Source organism: Podarcis melisellensis (assembly GCF_964234715.1).
Source record: "Podarcis melisellensis genome assembly, chromosome: 7".
NCBI classification, from domain to species: Eukaryota; Metazoa; Chordata; class Lepidosauria; order Squamata; family Lacertidae; genus Podarcis; species Podarcis melisellensis.
The window spans coordinates 970,852-989,281 of NC_138539.1; the positions used below are offsets into that span (position 1 = coordinate 970,852).

Consider the following 18,430-nt stretch of genomic DNA (forward strand, 5'->3'; position numbering starts at 1 on the left):
CTTTCCCTAGTCTGCCGTGGAGCTAAGAAACTTGGCTCCTGTGTATGTAGCTGAAACTCTGGGGCTGCCGTGCTATCCAGTGGGGTTGGCACCAGTTAAGGAATGTTGGGTGAGTCAGCCACACATTCCTGCCGGCTGCCTTGCCTCTCTGTCCTCCCCTCTCGCTCCACTCTCCGGCTCTTGGGAACTCTGGGGCTGAGCTAGGAAGAAGGCAGCCTGGCCACTGAGGCAGTTAAGATCAGCAGATGCCACACAATCTTCCAGCCATTGACATGGGCTGCCTTTTTGCATCTGGCAGGCCTACAATAGCTGCTCAGCTCCCCCTGCAAATCTGTGGTCAACCCTGTGCCTGTGTGGATTTCTCTAAGGGCTTTGGCTCAGGGAGTTCCTCAGGTTTACGGTAGTATACTAAACAAGCCACACTGGCGTAATGCACAGGCCGCCTGAAGAATCCTGTTGGTCAAATCTTCATATGGACCAATAGTAGTGTAGAAATAGGAAAGTTTTGCCAGGGGGGTAATGGAAAAATTGAACCCCTCCCCCCAAAAAAGAAAAAAAAAATCTTCTGGGTTTTTTCCAGGCGTTGACATTTCTAGAGTGATGTGTGAGCAACCACACCCACTGTAAAGGGGTGTCAAAATCCACTTGTCAGGTGACTAAGCCCAGTGTACCCACCTTTCGGCTTCCCAGACTTCTCAGTTTCTCATGATTGAATGCCATGATCAGTGATTACCTGCAACAACTGTGGGCTTTTATGTTTTGCCCTGGTGTGCATTTAAGTGGCTGCCACCTGGTTCTTGATTGCCTGAATCTGGCCCCTATTTCTACTGGCTGAAGGCAAAACCCTGTTTGCACTTCTGTCGGTGCCTGAAGGATGACACCTCTGTGTGGGGTTGCCAACCATGGGGGCCAGCCCAGCTGCTTGAGGTCAGTGGCAATGCTGCCGCACAGCCTTGCTCATCTCTCTTTCTGTTGTTGCAGAGTGGAAACAGCTTCCATGTCTTCGACCAAGGCCAGTTTGCCAAGGAAGTCCTTCCTAAATACTTCAAACACAACAACATGGCCAGCTTTGTCCGGCAGCTGAATATGTGTAAGTATATTCTCTGTTTGGTGCACAGTTTGTGTGCTTGACTTCAGAAGTCCCTTGCGAACACGAGGGGCTTGGCAGTTCGTCAGAACATGAGCTGCACCGTGCAGGACTTGTGGGCAAAAGTGCTGGGGCTTCTCAGACTGGCCTAGTAGCTTCTTCAGGTGTAGTGAAGAAAAGAGCGACGTCCTCTTCTGCCGTACGGCGGATCATCTTGGCACAATTAGGTTAGGATCAAATGTTTGGCACTGTTAACATAGAATTGGCATTGTCTACGAAAAGTGTCTGGGTTAAAGAAAAGGTTGATTACCAGGCCTGCAAGCAGGACTACAAGGGGTCTGTCATGGAGGAGCTTGTGCCTGCTTATGTGGGACTCAAACAGGAGGTAGAAGGTTCATGGAGAATATGACTGTGAACAGCTAATGGCTCTAAATGTGAAAAACGAGAACTCCATCTTCAAAGAGGGCGTATTCTGAGTTCTAAACAGGAACGTCCATCACTGCTTGTGGCCAGCCAGGTGCCTCGGGGGGGACGAGTTTGGACTAGGTGAACCGTGCTCTGCTCTAGCAAGGCAATTTGTGTTTCCTCCTCCTGGAACACCTGCCTTGCATTTTGGGAGCTGAGATCATTCGCTGATGTGCTATTTTGTATGATTCACTTTGGAAAGTTGGCTCAGGAAAATGACAGCATTAAGCAACCTGCAGACTCAGCAGATACTACTTTCTGGTTTGGTTCTGGGGGAAAGCAAAGTCTCTGAGTTGGGAGGTCCAGTTGCTCTACAGGCTTACGCTGCATGTGAAATACAGGCTGGCTTCTCCAGCATTCCCCTGACCTTCTTGCCAACCTGCTCTGCTCCTTTGCCTTCCAGATGGCTTCCGGAAAGTAATCCACATCGAGCAAGGCGGTCTGGTGAAGCCCGAGAAGGATGACACCGAATTCCAGCACCATTACTTCCTCCGCGGCCAAGAACACCTCCTGGAGAACATCAAGAGGAAAGTAACCAATGTGAGTCTTTCGTAACAGTCGCTGGCCCAGATTCAAAGGAGCTTTTGAGGAACAGATGGAATGGGATGGAAACAGCACTGTTTCTTTCAGCCATTACCTGCCTTGGTGCTTCAGGATAGTGCAGAGAGCGGGTTTCTGCTTCTTCCTTCTCAGTGTTTTTGGCTTTTGCCTTGTCTTGTCTGAACTTTGGTTCAGATCACCCAATTTGAGGTGGCCTTTGATAAGCACCTGGGTGGGTGAGTGTGTGTGCATGCATAAGTAAGCTCACAGAAGAATATGAACTTGCCAACACGCCACCTCCAGTGTGCTTCTGTGTATGGCAGGAGGCCCTGGCAATCTCTCCTCTTCTTGTACTTTTCTTTTTGCACTGCTTGCCTTGCTGAGCAGCCTGGAAGTCCTTGGTTCAGCTGAAGCCATCCTGTAGGCTAGGATGTCTTGCATATCATGCCATGTTAATCAGTGCACCTCTCTTGCATTGAGAATGCTCCCTAAATAAGCCTGTCTGTAAATTCTGCAGTCGGTTGGCTGTCCTCATGCCTCTTCAGTCTCTGCTTATCTGTAGTGCCACTTGTGCATGTAAACTGTTCACCAGAAGCAACAAACTGTTTCATGAAAGCAGCAAATAGCTTTCTCTCTGAAACTGAGATTAGCGGTTCTCCTAACTGAGGAGAAGCTACACAGAACCCTTACCTATGTGCCCCTGTTTCCATACTCTCACTGCCCCGCCCCGCACTGTTCAAACTTGCTTGTTTGTTACTTCCCTGAGCCATGCCCCCCACAAATGCTTGAGGGTGGTTTTTTAACAGTCAAACAGTGTGTGTGTGTGTGTGTGTGTGTGTGTGTGTGTGTAAGTAAAATTGCAGTACACACACACACACACAGAGAGAGAGAGCGCGCGCGCGCTAGAAAATTCAGAAGCACATCATACTCTGCCATGCAGTAGCCGAGTGGCAGTGCATGCTGGGAAGCCCAAGCAAATAAAAGTGCACTTCAATGAACTGTGTGCTTGCCTGCTGTGCTGGCAAATGGGTGATCCTACCACTTTTTGAGATGGGCTCAGGAACCCAAGGAACGCAGGAAGGCCTTTGCCAAGGCGTGCAATTTATACGGCATTGGTCTTCGGCAGCTTTGTTGGACTCTGACTGCAGCTGTCTTGGAGAAGAGGCAGTGCACACTCTGTCTGTGATGCTCAGCCAGCTATTTTCTCGTTTGGAAGCCATGAAGAGCCATAAGTCAGAAATCTTCCTTGCCTGCAGGTATCTGGCATAAAGAATGAAGATATCAAGGTTCGCCAGGACAGCGTGACAAAGATACTGACTGATGTCCAGGCAATGAAGGGCAAGCAGGAGAGCATGGACTCCAAGCTGATAGCCATGAAGCAGTATGTACAACGCAAGGGGCCAGGGGGAAGGGTGTTCTGGGTTTGGGAGGGGGAGTCTACCTTGCTCTGTCTTCTAGCCCCCTCTGCTGGCAGGTAGCATCATATGCTAACCACCTGATTGCTGCAGGAATTGAACTCACTCCTTAGCAAACTTTCTTGCTAGGTCATGGACTGCTTTGTTTTGTCTTCACCCAGCATGTTGAGTTTTCAGTGCTAACGTTCTCTCTTCCATCTAGGGTGGTGTATCACCCATTAGCCACCAGGGTAGCGTTGATAATAGCAAAGCAACTATTGATGCACCCATAGCACAGTTAAAATGACAAGCGGCAACCACATTTATTAAACTAGTTAGCAGCCCTTCTGACATGTCCTTGCTGTGTAACTTGTGGCACTTTACCATGTGGACTTTGCCCCGTTATTGATAAGTTTTCCACTTGTACAGTAGTGTCCGTGTTAAGAGAAGAATAAATACCATAGATTCTGACATATTAGGCGACTGGGCGTATAAAACGACCTGCAACTTTTGCTATTCAATTTTAGAGTTTTAGGGTTAGAGAGTTTGAGTGCCGCCAGGGGCAGAGCACGCACCCCTCTACTGCCTCTGCTGTCACAGCAGCAGCCCGAGGCGAGGCGTTTGGCGGGTGGGCGAGCGCTGCACTCGGAAGGACTTTTCCGTGTCCCCTTCTGTGGGGAGGGAGGAGGAGCGACGGCAGAAGGAGCGCCTCTTCTCACCGGCTACCTCTCCTCCTTCCCAACGCGTATACCTGGCGTATAAGACAACCCCCGACTTTTGGGGTGATTTTCCAGGGATAAAAAGTCATCTTGTATGCCGGAACATACGGTACTAATTTTTAAAAATTACATCAGCAGCTAGGATTATTTTTTTTTACAAATTAAACTCTTGGTGGAACAGTGCTGCTTTATTTTGACCCTGACAGATAGAGAACCAGGCTGGTTCCAACTTGGGAAAGGGCTTTTTTTGGGACCACCATAGTTGTGAAGGGCAGGGGAAAGGCATCTGCACTCAGCATGTCCTGCTTGCGGGCTTCCGCTTTCTGTTTGGCCACTGCGAGAACAGGATGTGGGGCAAGATGAGCGCCCTTCGCCCTGATCCAGCCCCAGGGCTCGTATGCGCTCCACTTGGAGTTTACAGAGCAGGGAGTTTCTTGCCTGTGTGGGACAACTGCTTAACGTTTGCTTATCCCAGGCTATTGAGGACTTGAAAAATTTGCCTTGCCTTCTCTCCAGGCACAGGTGGAAGGTGAGGCATGCAGTGAGCAGCTGGCGGTTCGCAGTTTGTGTTGCTGCTCAATTGTAGGGGAGACCCAGGAAGGAGTGTCTGACGCTTTCCCCTGGGGAGTGGAGCCTCGAAAGGAGGGCTTAGCTTGCACCAGAATTCCCCAGAGCACTTTTCCTGCACCCACACATTTGAGAACTTAAAGGAAAGAGTTCTGGAGCCCAGGGGACATTTCTTCAGGCTGGTTTGATGGCCAGCAATGAAGCCCCTCTGTAAATCATCTGCAGCTGCAGAGGATGGCTCATTTTGGCGAGTGGGGGCATGAAGGCAAAGGCTTGCAAATCCCACTTTTCCTGGAAGATTAGTCAGTGGCTTGAAGCAGCAACCCCTTCCTGTTTTATGGCTGCTGCGATGCCCCTCCTGGCAGCTTTGGGCCCAGCTGTTCTCTTGCCAGGACAGGAACCCTGATCCCTCCAGCCGTAAACAGCTTGACTCCTCGCCCATGGAATGTGGAGCCTGATGACCACTCGGTCTCTTGAGTCATCCAGTCTTGCGGCTTTCTGGTGGAGCTTTGGCCGTTCTGAAATGTTGCTGGCCAAGGTCAGGTTTTGCCAAGCTGCTTGAAACCGCTTACAGAAGGGAGGGTATTCCAGGCGGACTTGTTGCCTGGCTGTGCCCTAGAGTTCCTCTTCAAGCCCAGAGACCAGGCCTGCATGCTTCTTGCCTGTCCACAGTAGTGCTGCTCGGGGTCATAGTGTGGCGAAGCTTGGCCTCCCTGGTTAGGCAGTGGTGTCTGGGAATTAAGGGCTTCAGTACCACCTCCCTATCTGGCAGAAGAAATAAGCCCAATGGGGCCTTTTCAGAACCTCATTCTCCTTGGTGTAGACCAGGGGTGATTTTGTTCCTGCTCCATCAAGACTCTGCCAATTTTGACAATAACTGCAAAAAAAGGAAAAGAATATTTCAAAGTAGACTCAGTGCTGGGTATGGCAACTTGCCTCCTCCCCTCATCATCAGTTTGAGGCTGTGATGAGTGGGCAAGGGAAGAGGGGAGTGAGTTCTCATCTGTGGAGGAGGGACTGTGTGTGTGCTGGTGTGTTTCTGCCCGCGTGTGTCTTGTGTGTATATATATACTCCTCATGTAGACAAGGAAATGACTGACTTAAGAGATCAAAAAGCTGAGGGGGTGCTTTCTGCTGTCCATAGAGGGCACAAAGCCTACTTGCTTAAGCATAAGCTCTGACGTTCTTGAGGAGCCAGTAGTGTGAAGGTTTGTTAGCTGTGCTTCATCTTGGGCCTCCCTCTGGCCAATCCAGGGTCATTCTGCTTGTAGCAAACTCTCACGGGCCCCAAAGAGACAAGCCTTCCCAGGGCAGCTTCCTGGGCTGATTCTTCTTAGCTTCTGCAGGCAGTGCAGAACTACTGACCGCTGCTGTGGCCTGCGCAGGCCAAGCCAATTGGCGGGAGCACCTTGTTCTCACTGTGCAAAACCACAGGAAGAAGGGAGGAGTAAGGGCAATAGCTACAGTGGTCTTCTTGAGTTTAGTGATCCCAAACTTGAAGGGTCTAAACACAAGATCCACATAGGAAGATTGACCCTCTTTTTCGTTAAAGTATTGTAACACCATCAGTGTTAACAACAACAACATTTATTATTTGTACCCCCCCCCCCGCCCATCTGGCTGGGTCTCCCCAGCCACTCTGGGCGGCTTCCAACAAAGATTAAAAATATATTAAAATGTCACACATTAAAAGCTTCCCTGAACAGGGTTGCCTTCAGATGTCTTCTAAATGTCAGGTAGTTGTTTATCTCTTTGACATCTGATGGGAGGGCATTCCACAGGGCAGGTGCCACCACCAAGAAAGCCCTTTGCCTGGTTCCCTGTAGCTTTGCTTGGCACCCCAAGGAGTACAAAACAGAAGACTGGTCCCTCATTAGCTCCCCCTCCTAAAAAAGACCACTCAGTCTTTGGTTGGGAGATAAGGAAGGGGCTGGCCTGATATGGGGTGGATGTGAGCAAGTCCACCTCCATATAGCTGGCCTTCATTTTGGTTGGGAAAATTGGTAGGCTCATGTTTTGGTGTGCATCTGAAGAGCCTAGGTGCTGCATCCGACCAGTGGCCCCTCTGGGGAGACCACATGAGCATAAGAGCACTCTGATGTTTCTCAGCATGTGGCATTTAAAGCGCTGGATGTAAAAAAAAAGGGGGGGTGGGAGATCTGAAGGAATAAAGTGTTTGTAGCGAAAGGTTGGATGGGTAAATGCAAGAGGCCATTTTGGCCAAGGGGGCTTCGAATCCTGCCCTGACTGCGAAAGGGAATGTTTTTATTGTCCGCCCCCAATGCACGCTTGTAAAGGCCGATGGGCCTGCACCTTGTGGTGCATAGTGCTGTATAGGAGATGTTAATGTTTAATAACTAGCCAGTCCCTCCAAAGCCAGAACAACACTTAGGGGGCTGCTGTGGGGAAGGCAGGTGGGCTTTGGGGGCCCAAGCTTGGCAGTGCTTTGCTTTGGAAAATCTCTCTCTCGGCCTTTGAGAGTGTCAGCTTCCGCTGGCCTCTCTTTCCCCTTCCTATGTTTTCATTTGTTTTCAATCCCTAACCACCTCCTAAAAATGGAATCTGCAAGCCAGAAGCTTCCTTTCAGGGATTTTTTTTTAAAATTTGGAGCGGTTGTGGTTTTGAACCTGATAGCTGCCTTTTAAAAGCTGCTGTTGGCTCTTTTATCATGAGACGTGTAGCTCCTGAGCTTGATGTCTCCTAGGTGAGCCTAGCAAACGCTTCTTGGGGGCTTGGAAGCCAGACTCATGTCAAATGCAGGACAAATAATGGCCTTAGGCCTGGTTCCAGATCCCACATCCAGCTGGGCTGAGGCTGAGGCTGAGGGTGGTGAGGGAAATGGCACCAGGTGAGTCGCGTGCGCTCGGCTTTGGTCCTCTTGGCTGTGGTGGGGCAGCACCTGACACTCAAAGTACGGCATCGGGGTGAGGCATTTCTGGTGACTCTCAAGATGCTGCTGGACTCCAACTCCCAGCATGCTCCCTGACAGTTGGCCAGGCTGACCGGGACCAATGGGGTGGCTTGGAACCAATCAGCGTTTAGAGGGCACCAATCCCTGTGCTATGGACATTAACCCATTTATTCTGGCCTTGAGTGGAAAGTAAATCCACATATCACTACGATTATGTAACATGTTTATGACCTGCCTGGAAATTCTTAGTTAATATAAGACTGTTTTGCTTGTTGGCTTGATTTAAATGGTATCATTTATGTTATTGTTACCAGCCCTGGGGTCTCCTGCTGAGGGGTGGGGTGATGGTAACAACAACAGCAGCAGCAGCAACCGCCTCTACCAAACTTCCAGTATAAGAGTCAGGGTGGAGTTGATTTAAATCACAATTTAAATCACTAGTCAGTAAGACTTGATTTAAATAACTTTTTTACAGAAAGACTCATTCTTGCTGGTATAATCTTAACATTTACAACCAGATGAAGGCTTCTTCTTTGGAATAATAAATTTTCAGAGTAGTTTTTACAGTTATATCAAAAATTACTGATTTGGTTATACTATTAGAAATACATAGACAGATAATTCTGAAATTATTGTGAGGTTTAATAAGTTAACTGTGAACGCTTATTAGTTGACTGGCAAGCACTTCAAGGTCTCGCCAAAGACTTAACAGATTTAGTAAGTTAACTGTTTATATTTGGACAACTTTTTTGCTGTACTTTATTGGAAGGAGAAAAATAATAATTTCCTTAATAACAATTTAAACAATTTATTTAACTAAAACAATAGCATTATAGCATATGTATTCATTTTTGTTAACTGATGTGGTTAACCATTTTTTTTTAAAAAAGAACTTAGTCTGAGTTTTAGCACACATGAAAAACTTTAAACAAATCCTTAATTCCTGATGAATAGCCTTTGGACTATAATGTAACTTAAATGGAAACTATCTTTAGAAAGTTTTTTCCTCCAATAGCATTTTATTTTAAAAATCTGATTTAAATATAAAAAAAAATCCGGTTTAAATTAAAAAATCTGATTTTTAAAAAAACCATCGATTTTTATCCACCCTGATAGGAGTATTTTGGGGGGATAACAAAACAAAGGGTGCAGATTATCTTAAATGTGATAGCTTTGATAAGTTCACCACCAAGGGGAAGGTGAAATCAGCCGGTCCTGCCGCTCTCGCTCTCTCTGGTCTCTGAATCCTCGCAGGCCTTTCTTTCCAAGCAGGAAAGCGAGGCAGGAGGGCTCCGGTTGGTCTTGCTGCAGTGTCTTCTCCGTGAGCCTAATTCTAAACAGATTTCTGGGAGCGGGGGCCGAGCGGGGTGACTGCACCTGTGTTTACCGGGGCCTTCCCCCAGCCGCCTTTGGGGGCTCCGTTTAGCTTGGCTCGGCATGTCGAAGGCCTGCCGCGGGGACGCCGCAAGTACTTCCTCCTGGCCAGACTGCGTTTACAAGGCCCTGCCGTTTTTACAAGGCCCCCGTCGCCCACAGAACGAGGAGGTTTAAAATTTCTCTTGGTAAAAATAAATCTGAGCAGACACCCTTATCTGGCCTTCTGCCGCCACCATCCTCTTCTTCCCTGCAACAGAATTAGTTTCCCTGATGCGGCACCTCTCTTCCTCCCCCTGCTAAATCATACCAAATAATAATTCTGACCTGTGTTGCTCTCTTTATGGTTCCAAAAGCAACAATATATATTATCCTTCTGACACTCACCAGAGGGGATATTTTTTGCGCTGGAACATTTGCAGAAAAGATTGTGTCTGTCAGTAACGGGCTGCAGAAAAGCTGAGCTTGGGCCTAATGGAGCCAGCGAAGGGATGGCCAAGCTGGAGCCGCCAGCCGCCTCGGAAATGCCTCATTAGAGGAAGCTGCCGGCCTGCAGGGACCCGGGGCCCGAAAGCAGCCTTGGCTAGCGGTGGACAAGCAGGAAAAGGAAAAAGTCTAGGCTGGAAGCGGTGGCGTGAGGGTTCGCTGCTTCTCCCGACTCCCCTGCTTGCAGATTATGTCCTGATTGTTGGTTTAAGCCAGTGCTTTCGAAGCGTTTTGTTTCGGGGGGCCCTGCCCTCTCGGTTCAATCAAATCATCCCCAGTGCCCCCTACTCTATAAAAAGCATGATTCAGATCAGCGGTTTGCACAGCCCACTAAGGAAGATCATGGCACAATAACATTCGAAACAGTAACAATGAATTGCACAGTTATTCCAAACCCAATTAACACTGTGTAATTAAATTAATTCAATTAACTTGATCCAGTGATACCAGCTTTTCAAAGTCAGATAGGCACTTCCCCACTTCTGCCCCCTCACCTCTTAGCACCTCCCTGGATATTCACCCCCAGGGGGCACTACCACCCACTTTGGGAACCACTGATTTAAATGGGGGGTAGAAGGGGATCTCGGGGGAAATTATCTCCCCCTCCTGTGTGCGCACGCATGTGCTTCTCAGTGGGTTGGATCAAGTTTCCAGCTACCAATTTCATCACTTTTCAAGATGCGGGTGGCGCTGTAGGTTAAACCACAGAGCCTAGGACTTGCTGATCAGAAGGTTGGCGGTTCGAATCCCCGTGACGGGATGAGCTCCCGTTGCTCAGTCCCTGCTCCTGCCAACCTAGCAGTTCGAAAGCACATCAAAGTGCAAGTAGATAAATAGGTACCGCTCCGGCGGGAAGGTAAATGGCGTTTCCATGTGCTGCTCTGGTTCGCCAGAAGCGGCTTAGTCCTGCTGGCCACATGAACCGGAAGCTGTACGCCGGCTCCCTCGGCCAATAAAGCGAGATGAGCGCTGCAACCCCAGAGTCGGCCATGACTGGACCTAATGGTCAGGGGTCCCTTTACCTTTATTTTGAAAAGGAGGCTTGGCCCAGCCCTTGCCAGGATCAGCAGCCAGCCTCTTGAGTTCCTGATTCTCTCCTTTAAGACTCCCCCCACCTGCTTCCCCCCAGGGCACGGAAGGAGGCTTCCCTGAGTGCCGTGTTGAGAGGAGGATCCCCTCACGTAACAGGAGCCAATACCCTGCCTATGCAGCTGGCTGAGGTTTGGGAATGAGACATCACTTGCAAGGCCTGGACAAGGGGAAGAAGAATCGCTGTAAATCTCAGGGAAGGGAAATAAATGCCTTGCTTCCATTAAGGAGGTGCAGGAGATTGGAGCGCTGGCATGGAGGAGGCTCCCTGGCCTCTTCCTTTCCAGCTGTCTCCTCTTAATAAGGCTTCATCCTTAAGAAAACCAGAGTGATGGCAAGGTGGCCTCCTGCCTCTCTGACAGGGACCCCGGCCCCCTTGTGCACCAAGAGTTAGAGCTTGTGGGGCTCCAGCCTAGCCTAGCCAAGGAAGGTGGCCGGTCAGTTTCCTTCTTCCCTCTGCCCCCTGGCCCATGTTTCCAGGTTCAGCCTTGCCTTGTCAACAGCTCCAATTAGCTGGAGCATCTGAGGGGTGCATATTGAAGGCAGATGAAGCTTTCTGAATGTTGGAAGATTCTTCATGCAGCGCAAACTGTGGAACGCCTTCCCCCAGGAGTCATTGGTGGCCACCTACCTGGATGGCTTTAAAAGAGGATTAGGCAAATTCGGGAAGGAGAGGGTTGTAGAAGGCGTGATGGCTCTTCTGTGCCACCAGGATCAGAGGCAGCAATCCTTTAAATCTCATTTGCTGGAAACTGAGAGGGCTCTTCTGCTTGGGTCCTTTGGACTTTCCATCTCGCTGACCACTGTGAGAGCAGGTTACTGAACGGGTTGGGCCACAGGCCTGATCCAGCAGGTTCTTCTCATGTTCTTTCTAGTCCAGCTCCAGCCCTCCACTTCCTCCTTGTGGGGCTGGTGGGGAAGCTGCTTCTGCTCCATCTTCTGGGCTTCAGGTGTCTTAAGCCACGACCAGTGTTCTTGAACCCCAGGTGTTGGGCCGCAACTCCCACCATCCCCAGGCAGCTTAGCCGCTGGTTGGGAGTGATGGGAGCGGTGGGGTGACTCCACAGCCTGTCTGAAGGGCTGATCTCCCCCCTGCACCCACACACATAGTGTGCACGGCCCTCTCCGCCTTGCTGACTTTAACGACTCCAGTCTTCTGGCTGATCCTGCCTGAGGCAGAGACGCTGGGCCAGGCTTTTATGACCTCTACATTAGACGGTTGTAATGTGGTGTGTTACTGCCTCTCTGTGCGAGATGCTGCATGGATTCCAGCTGTTCTGGCGAGTTGCACCGCAGCCCCTGCTTGTCACGGGGGACTTTGCTGGCCCACAGTCAACCGTCAGCTTCGTCTCAGAATTGCTTTGATGGGCTCTGAGCAAGACACTCGTTGTGAACTCTCTCGCTCTGCGTCTGTCTTTTTTCCTTCTCCTTTCTTCCTCCTTGCGCACAGCTGCGCTTTGGGCTTAGTCACTGCTTGAGATCATCTGAAGCTGGTTTTACTGGCCATGGTGTTCCATGAGGTTAAGGACTGCTGGAGTCGTAGTTTATGGCGGGCTCAGATGTGTGAGCCGCTGCCAGCTGCGGCCTGAGGCCGTGCCAGGAAAACCTGTGCTTCTGACTGCAGGCTTGCTGCTTTGTGTGGCGAGGCACCTTGTTCTGCGCCTGAAGTGGCCTCTCAGCGGGCACCCACCACTTGCCCCAGGGGAGGGTGCTGGGGGAGGGCTGGGGAAAGTACCGAGAGGAGCTGCTTCATCTCTTCAGAGACATGGTGTGCAGCCTGTTCTGGGTGCGATCAGATTTTGTAGCCGGGGTTGGGCGCTACTCCTGGCAAGGGGTCGCTTTCATCATCTTGGGCCAGTGGCAGAAAAAAACTGGCCAAAGTTATATATAAAGTGTCACGGCCCACCTTTAAATCCCCGTGCAATTTAGCAGCACCATGTGATCCACAGCGCTCCAATCTGAGGGGAGGCGGGTGGCGACTACTGAGACAGTTTTGCAGTGGTGGCCCCGTTATTGTGGCATTCCCTCCCTGTATGGACCTGCCAACCTTGTTGTCATTTCAGCACCAAAGAAATTTTAATTCTCCCAGACCCATTTTGTGTGTGTGTGTGTTTAATACGTTGTTTTGTATAGCCCATCAGATTTCTGAAAAAATAGAAAAAACTGCCGCCCTTGCAGAGCTTGTGGTGTGCAGTCTGGGATTTTTGTTTCCCTACTGTGGACAGAGAAGCTTTGACCCTGTGCAGCCATTGCCCAGTTCCGTTTGATTCTGGAGAAGGGAGCAGCTTTGCATCCTGCAAAGTGAAGAGGCAGCAGGCTCAAGCCAGCAACAAGTCCACCCCTCAAACAAGATGGCTGCATCTCCCTCCTTTCTTGGCTGCTTCTACTTGGGCACCTGCTGTTATCACCCTTGCCATATATTTTTTTTTTTGCAAGACTCTCCTTTCCCTTCCTCCCAAATTCCTGCCAGCAGCCATGTGATGAAGTCTCTGTCTGGCTTCCTCCAGGCCTTTGAGAAGGCCTGTCTGTGCGGCAAGCCCCCTCTCTGCTCTTTCTGAGCCGTACCATCCATCCTGGCTCCCTTTGATGTTTAAACATTGCACAGTGCAAGGGAGAGGGCAGAGGGCTCAGCAGGGCCGTGCTGGGACCCTCGGTTAATGGCCTCATCTCCCAGTGCTGTAATGACCAAATGGGAGGGTGCTCCTTTCAGAATCCTGCTAAAATAGTTCCCCTGAGGATTTTAATTCTGAACTGCAGGCACAAACCACCCACTGCACCCCTGGTTTCCCCGCCACATGGTATGCCTCTCATGGTAATGACTTGCGAGGGTCTGTAACACCCCAGTCCCAAGGCAGGTCCCCAAGTGCCCTGGTGCAAGGGCCTTTTGTTTAAAGACTCTGGCCAAGGGAATGTGTGGATGGAGAAGCTCCTTCTCTCCTTTCTTGGAAGGAGTGGGGTGAACCCACACTATAATAATAATAATAATAATAATAATAATAATAATAATAATAATAATAATAATATATTTATACCCTGCCCATCTGGCTGGGTTTCCCCAGCCACTCTGCAAAGGAGTTGGTTCAGCCGATGGTTGCCTCTTCAGTTTCTAATAAGCAGGTGCCTTCTGGTTTAACTTTTAAATGTCTACAGAAAACTCCTGTTCCCCCAGGGCTATGCAGGCAATTAAGAATACATTTCCCTGCAATGGTTTATTGATGTCTGTTTATAACCTTTTTTTTAACATGTTTTTACTGCATGGTTTTATACATTTTTGTTGCAAATTACTTTGATTTTTTTAAACGAAATAACGTTCTATAAATATTTTTATAAACAGAAAGTGTTTTCCCACCCTGCAGAGAATAATTCCTGGGATCACAAACATCCACCTGCTAATTGAGAACAACCTTTCATCCCTTCTGCAAGGGACCCCTTTGGAGACCCCACCTTAGGGCAATGAGGGTGACCAGCAGAAGCCTTTCTTTAGCACATCCCCAGAGCTTCCTGCGAGCAGAAAATGGGTCTTCTGCACTCAGGAAATACCAGGGCAAAGTAGGGGGTGCCTGTGGGAAGGAAATGCTGATCAGAGTGTTGGGTGCCACTGAGGCTGTGGAAGGAGTTGGCTGTCGCTTGCCGCCTTCAGCAGTGCAATTTTGTGTGCATTTGTGAGCACCTTTCCTAGGGTGGCTCCAGGAAAGCCCAGGGGGCTGTCCGTCCTCTGCAGAAAGATCTGGAACCCTTGCGATGCAGAGTTTTGGCCGAGCTTGGACATGATGCTCACCAGGTGACCCTGAGCTAGCTCCCCAATCCCCATGTGAGCCATATATAAGGCATAGGGTGCCATTTCTGCCACACCCACACCCAGTGCACCGCCTCCCATCATCAGCAGAGCAAAGGGACAGTCTTCGGACTCCTCTAGCGGCCTCATAGTTTTTAGGAGAGCACGCAGAGGGGCGGTGGTCTCCAGAAGGCCTGCAAAGAGTTAACAGCCCTTTTTTTGAGTGGGGGGAGGGAAACTCAAAGACTTTCCTTCGCACACTGTTTTATAGAGCAATTAAATGGCGGTGAAGAGTTTATATGGGCCGACTTCAAAGGTTTCATTTCAGGGGTTATGAAAAGATCTTAGGAGTGTTTTATTTATCCAATTTTGTACCAGAATGACATAAACTCTTACCCTCTGCCCACCTGCCTCTCTTAAAACTCCCCCTCCCCACCCCCAGGGGAGGGCCAGAGTCCAGGCTCCCAGGCCTGCCTTTCCACATCCTCCTCCCAAGCAGTTTGTAAAGCGAGGAGGCAGGTGGGGCTCAACATCTGACCCAGGATCCGACCGCCCTGATCCTGAGAGGCCTTCAGGGGGCTCAAATACTTTTGTATTTGCAAGCACAGTTTGTGGGGAGGGGGCTTTTTAGTGGCAAATGAACCTCGGTAGTCTCTGTCTTTGATGAGAGAGCATACCATGGCTACATCACCGACAGCACCTAGCTGAGATTCCTTCCTTGCAGGGGATTGGACTGGACCAGACAACCTTGAAGGTCCCTTCCAGCTCTACAATTCTATCCAAAGTCACAATAAATTTATGCTAGGTTTTAGAGTTTCTAAGCCCTCTTGTTCCTGAAGATCCCCAGGAGATGTCCTGCTTCCAGTTCTGCTTTGCTAAGGCGTGAAATAGGGAAGGGTGTGAAATGGGGTCTTCCCAGGGTCCTCCTCTAGCTCAGCCTCCGGGTTCCACCAGCCGCCACCCAGATGTGCCTGGGGAGCCCACAAGCAGAGGCATTCCCTTGATGTTCCCCCACCCCAGTCGCTGCCTTGCTACCCCTGAAGGGAGGGGCTCCTTTAGCTGTGGTGCTGAATAGCTGCCCACCGACCTGCCTCCCTCAAATATGGTTCCCTTGGTGGACCACCCACCCGCGTGCCTGTATGAAAAGCTTCCCCAAGGAGAGAGCGCTGGGTGTCTGCGCATTTCTGCTGCTTTTTATTGCTTGCCTGCATTCTGGGTCGTTAACTGCTTTTGCAAATTTTGTGATGCTTGCTTTTACACGGCTAGCTGCTGCAAGCTGCTTTGATGTTAAAAGTGTGATGCAAATGAAGGGCAGTATAGGAATTTAATAAATAATAATAATAATAACAATTTTAAAAGTAAATGAAGCTTCCAGTATGTCTAGCCCAGAATAAAAATGGGCATGTATATTTTTCAAATATAAATAGTGGAAGTATATAAAAATAAACACTATTTTCCATCTTTCTGTAGGTTTTGTTTCATTTTGAAAAAATAAACTTTTGATTTACAGTTTATTGTTTATATTTTGAATTGGATATTTATGGGGGCACCGTATTTTAAGTGCTGAGGGCCCTGTGAGATGTTCATTCAGCCCTGCAGGTTTCCTCAGGCAGGCAAGAAAGCTGCCGCTCCCAAACTGGTTGGAACTGGGGCAGCACAGATTTCTCAGCATTTCCTAGGAGTCGGTTTCCGTCAGCTTCTTGAAACAAATCGGTTACTGTGCTGCAGCCTTTTCTGTCTTCACCAGGCCACATTCAGCTGCAGTCCTGAGCCATCCCCCTTTCAGTCCCCAGTCCTCTGATCCATGAAATAATATTTCCACAGACCCTTTGGAGTACAGCCTGGAGACTTGCATGGAGGGGGAAGAGTGGGCAGGAGGGCAGCACTAGCTCAGGTGGGGTAAGGGTCCTTTGTCGGGCCACTGGCTGGAGGAGCGAGGCCCTGTGCCATCTTGCCCACCCCACACCTGAAGAGCCCAGCCTCCTCAAAAAGCCTCAGAAGAAGGCAGGTGCTTCCACACCCCACCTGGGCATTGGGTGCCAGCATGAAGCAGCCCCCCCCCAACTCTTTGCTGGAATTTTGTGGCAGGAAGACACTCTCTTTAGTGCAGAATTCAAACAAAAAGCCTGGGTCGTTGAAATGCCCAAATTCAGAATGAAAAGGAGAACGTAGAGACGGGGAGGCTGCTGCACTCGTGACTCTCACAGACGTGACCAGGCTAATTGGGCTGCCTTCTTCCTTTTCAGTGAGAACGAGGCGCTGTGGCGGGAGGTGGCCAGTTTGCGGCAGAAGCACGCCCAGCAGCAGAAGGTGGTGAACAAGGTAAGCCCAGCCTTCACTTCTCAGCCTGCGGGCCACACAGTCAGCTGGAGGCCTGGGGCTGCTGACCTGCAGGGGGCTTGGCCAGTGGACCCCCCAGAGCCTTGAGAGTGAAGGGCCATTGTCTCTTAAGGACAGGAAACAAGACCTCTTTCAGCCAGCCTTCCACTGCCTTGGCATGATTCTAGATTGGAAGTTTTATAGCACGGTCTTTCCGATCCAATTTTTCTCTCTGCGTAGTTGGCCCATCAGATCCCCACATTCTGTTTTTTCAGTCATGGATTTGTGTTGCTGTTCCACCACCTGCCACACACACCAGTCAGGAGAGCCTCGCAGAATGTAGGGGGATTCCCCCCTTCCACCTCTTTCGGGCACATGCACAGATATTTTCCCCCCTGAGTGTGCACCGCTCTAAAACCAACAACAACAATTTCCCCTGCGTGCATGAGCAGTGCCAATTCCACATCAGGAAGCACTCATGGACTACAGAGCATGTACAGAGCGGCTTCTGTTTGCTCATGAAAGAACCCCACATACCTGTCACTGGGAGTGAGGTCTTGAGTCCAGCCTGCTGGGTTTTACATGCTAGTGGTCAGCTGTGCGTGTGCTGGGGGAGATCTGAGCAGGGTGGTCCTTTCCAGAGTGGATCTCAGTCCAGCAGGATTCCCCCTCCTCCAGCTAGAAGTCTGCATCGCGCTTGGTGACATTTCGTTTTCTCTCCCACAGCTCATCCAGTTCTTGATCTCGCTGGTGCAGTCCAACCGTATCCTTGGAGTGAAGAGGAAGATGTAAGTGGGCCTCATCCAGAGGCCGTGCTTTGATTCTCCTCTTGGCTGGGAGCATCTCCCATGGTGACTCTCAAGGACCATCCGTGGCGTTTAAGCACAAGCCCATCCTCTCATTGAGACATTTGCACCTGGAAAACTCCAGACTTGCCCCTGAGAAGCACCTCTGGGAGGAATTCCCATCTGCGCCTGCCTCTTCCTGCCTGTACTCTTGCTATGCCCTTTCTGCAGGAATACTTTGGGCGTGGTTATCTGCTCATTCCCCCCTAAACACTCCTGATCCATTGATTATGTTTCTGCTGTGCTTTGAGTCTCCTTTTTGTAGCTTTATGATCTGTGATTCCTATATGACGGGGCTGGACTAGATGACCCTTGGTGTCCCTTACAATTCTGTGATTCTTAATTTTCTTCCTCCACATAAGGCTGAGAAGCACCTACATGCTGCTTGTCAGGTGGGGGGGGGTGTCTTTAAAACCAAACACACAGGAAGGGCTATGGCTAGATGATTTTGCAAGAGGGCAGCTCTCTTTGCTCCAGCAGGAAAGCAGGAGATGCCTTAAGGCTACAGATGGGCTCAGATGCTCCTTTGCAAGAAGGCAGTCCTGGAGTGGAGCACATGCAAGTGGCTTCGGTGGGCTGGTCCCACACTCCTGGGTCCAAAGAAATGGGAGGAACCCCCAAGGCCAGCTCAGTCCCCTCTGGGCTGCACACCTGCTCTGGTCACTGTCAGCCAGAGTAGCAACACAACCTGCAAACCCAAACCCGTTTCAGGGCTCCTGATTCCAGAAAGCATCCTGCAGTGTCTGAGCTGACCCTAGAGCAGGCATAGGCAAACACTCCCCTCCAGATGTTTTGGGACTGCAACTCCCATCATCCCTAGCTAACAGGACCAGTGGTTAGGGATGATGAGAATTGTAGT

General features: G+C 49.9%; 1 protein-coding gene across 2 annotated transcripts in view; it reads left to right on the plus strand.

Annotated features, from left to right (window-relative positions):
• The window catches only part of HSF1 (heat shock transcription factor 1), a 39,427-nt gene that overhangs the window by 10,529 nt on the left and 10,468 nt on the right, over window positions 1-18,430 (plus strand). For both annotated transcript variants that reach the window (XM_081918856.1, XM_081918857.1), the window contains exons 2-6: window positions 982-1,090; window positions 1,956-2,092; window positions 3,349-3,473; window positions 16,654-16,729; window positions 17,453-17,514. In XM_081918856.1, the coding sequence (XP_081774982.1) occupies window positions 982-1,090; window positions 1,956-2,092; window positions 3,349-3,473; window positions 16,654-16,729; window positions 17,453-17,514 (509 nt within the window). The remainder of the gene's footprint in view (window positions 1-981; window positions 1,091-1,955; window positions 2,093-3,348; window positions 3,474-16,653; window positions 16,730-17,452; window positions 17,515-18,430) is intronic.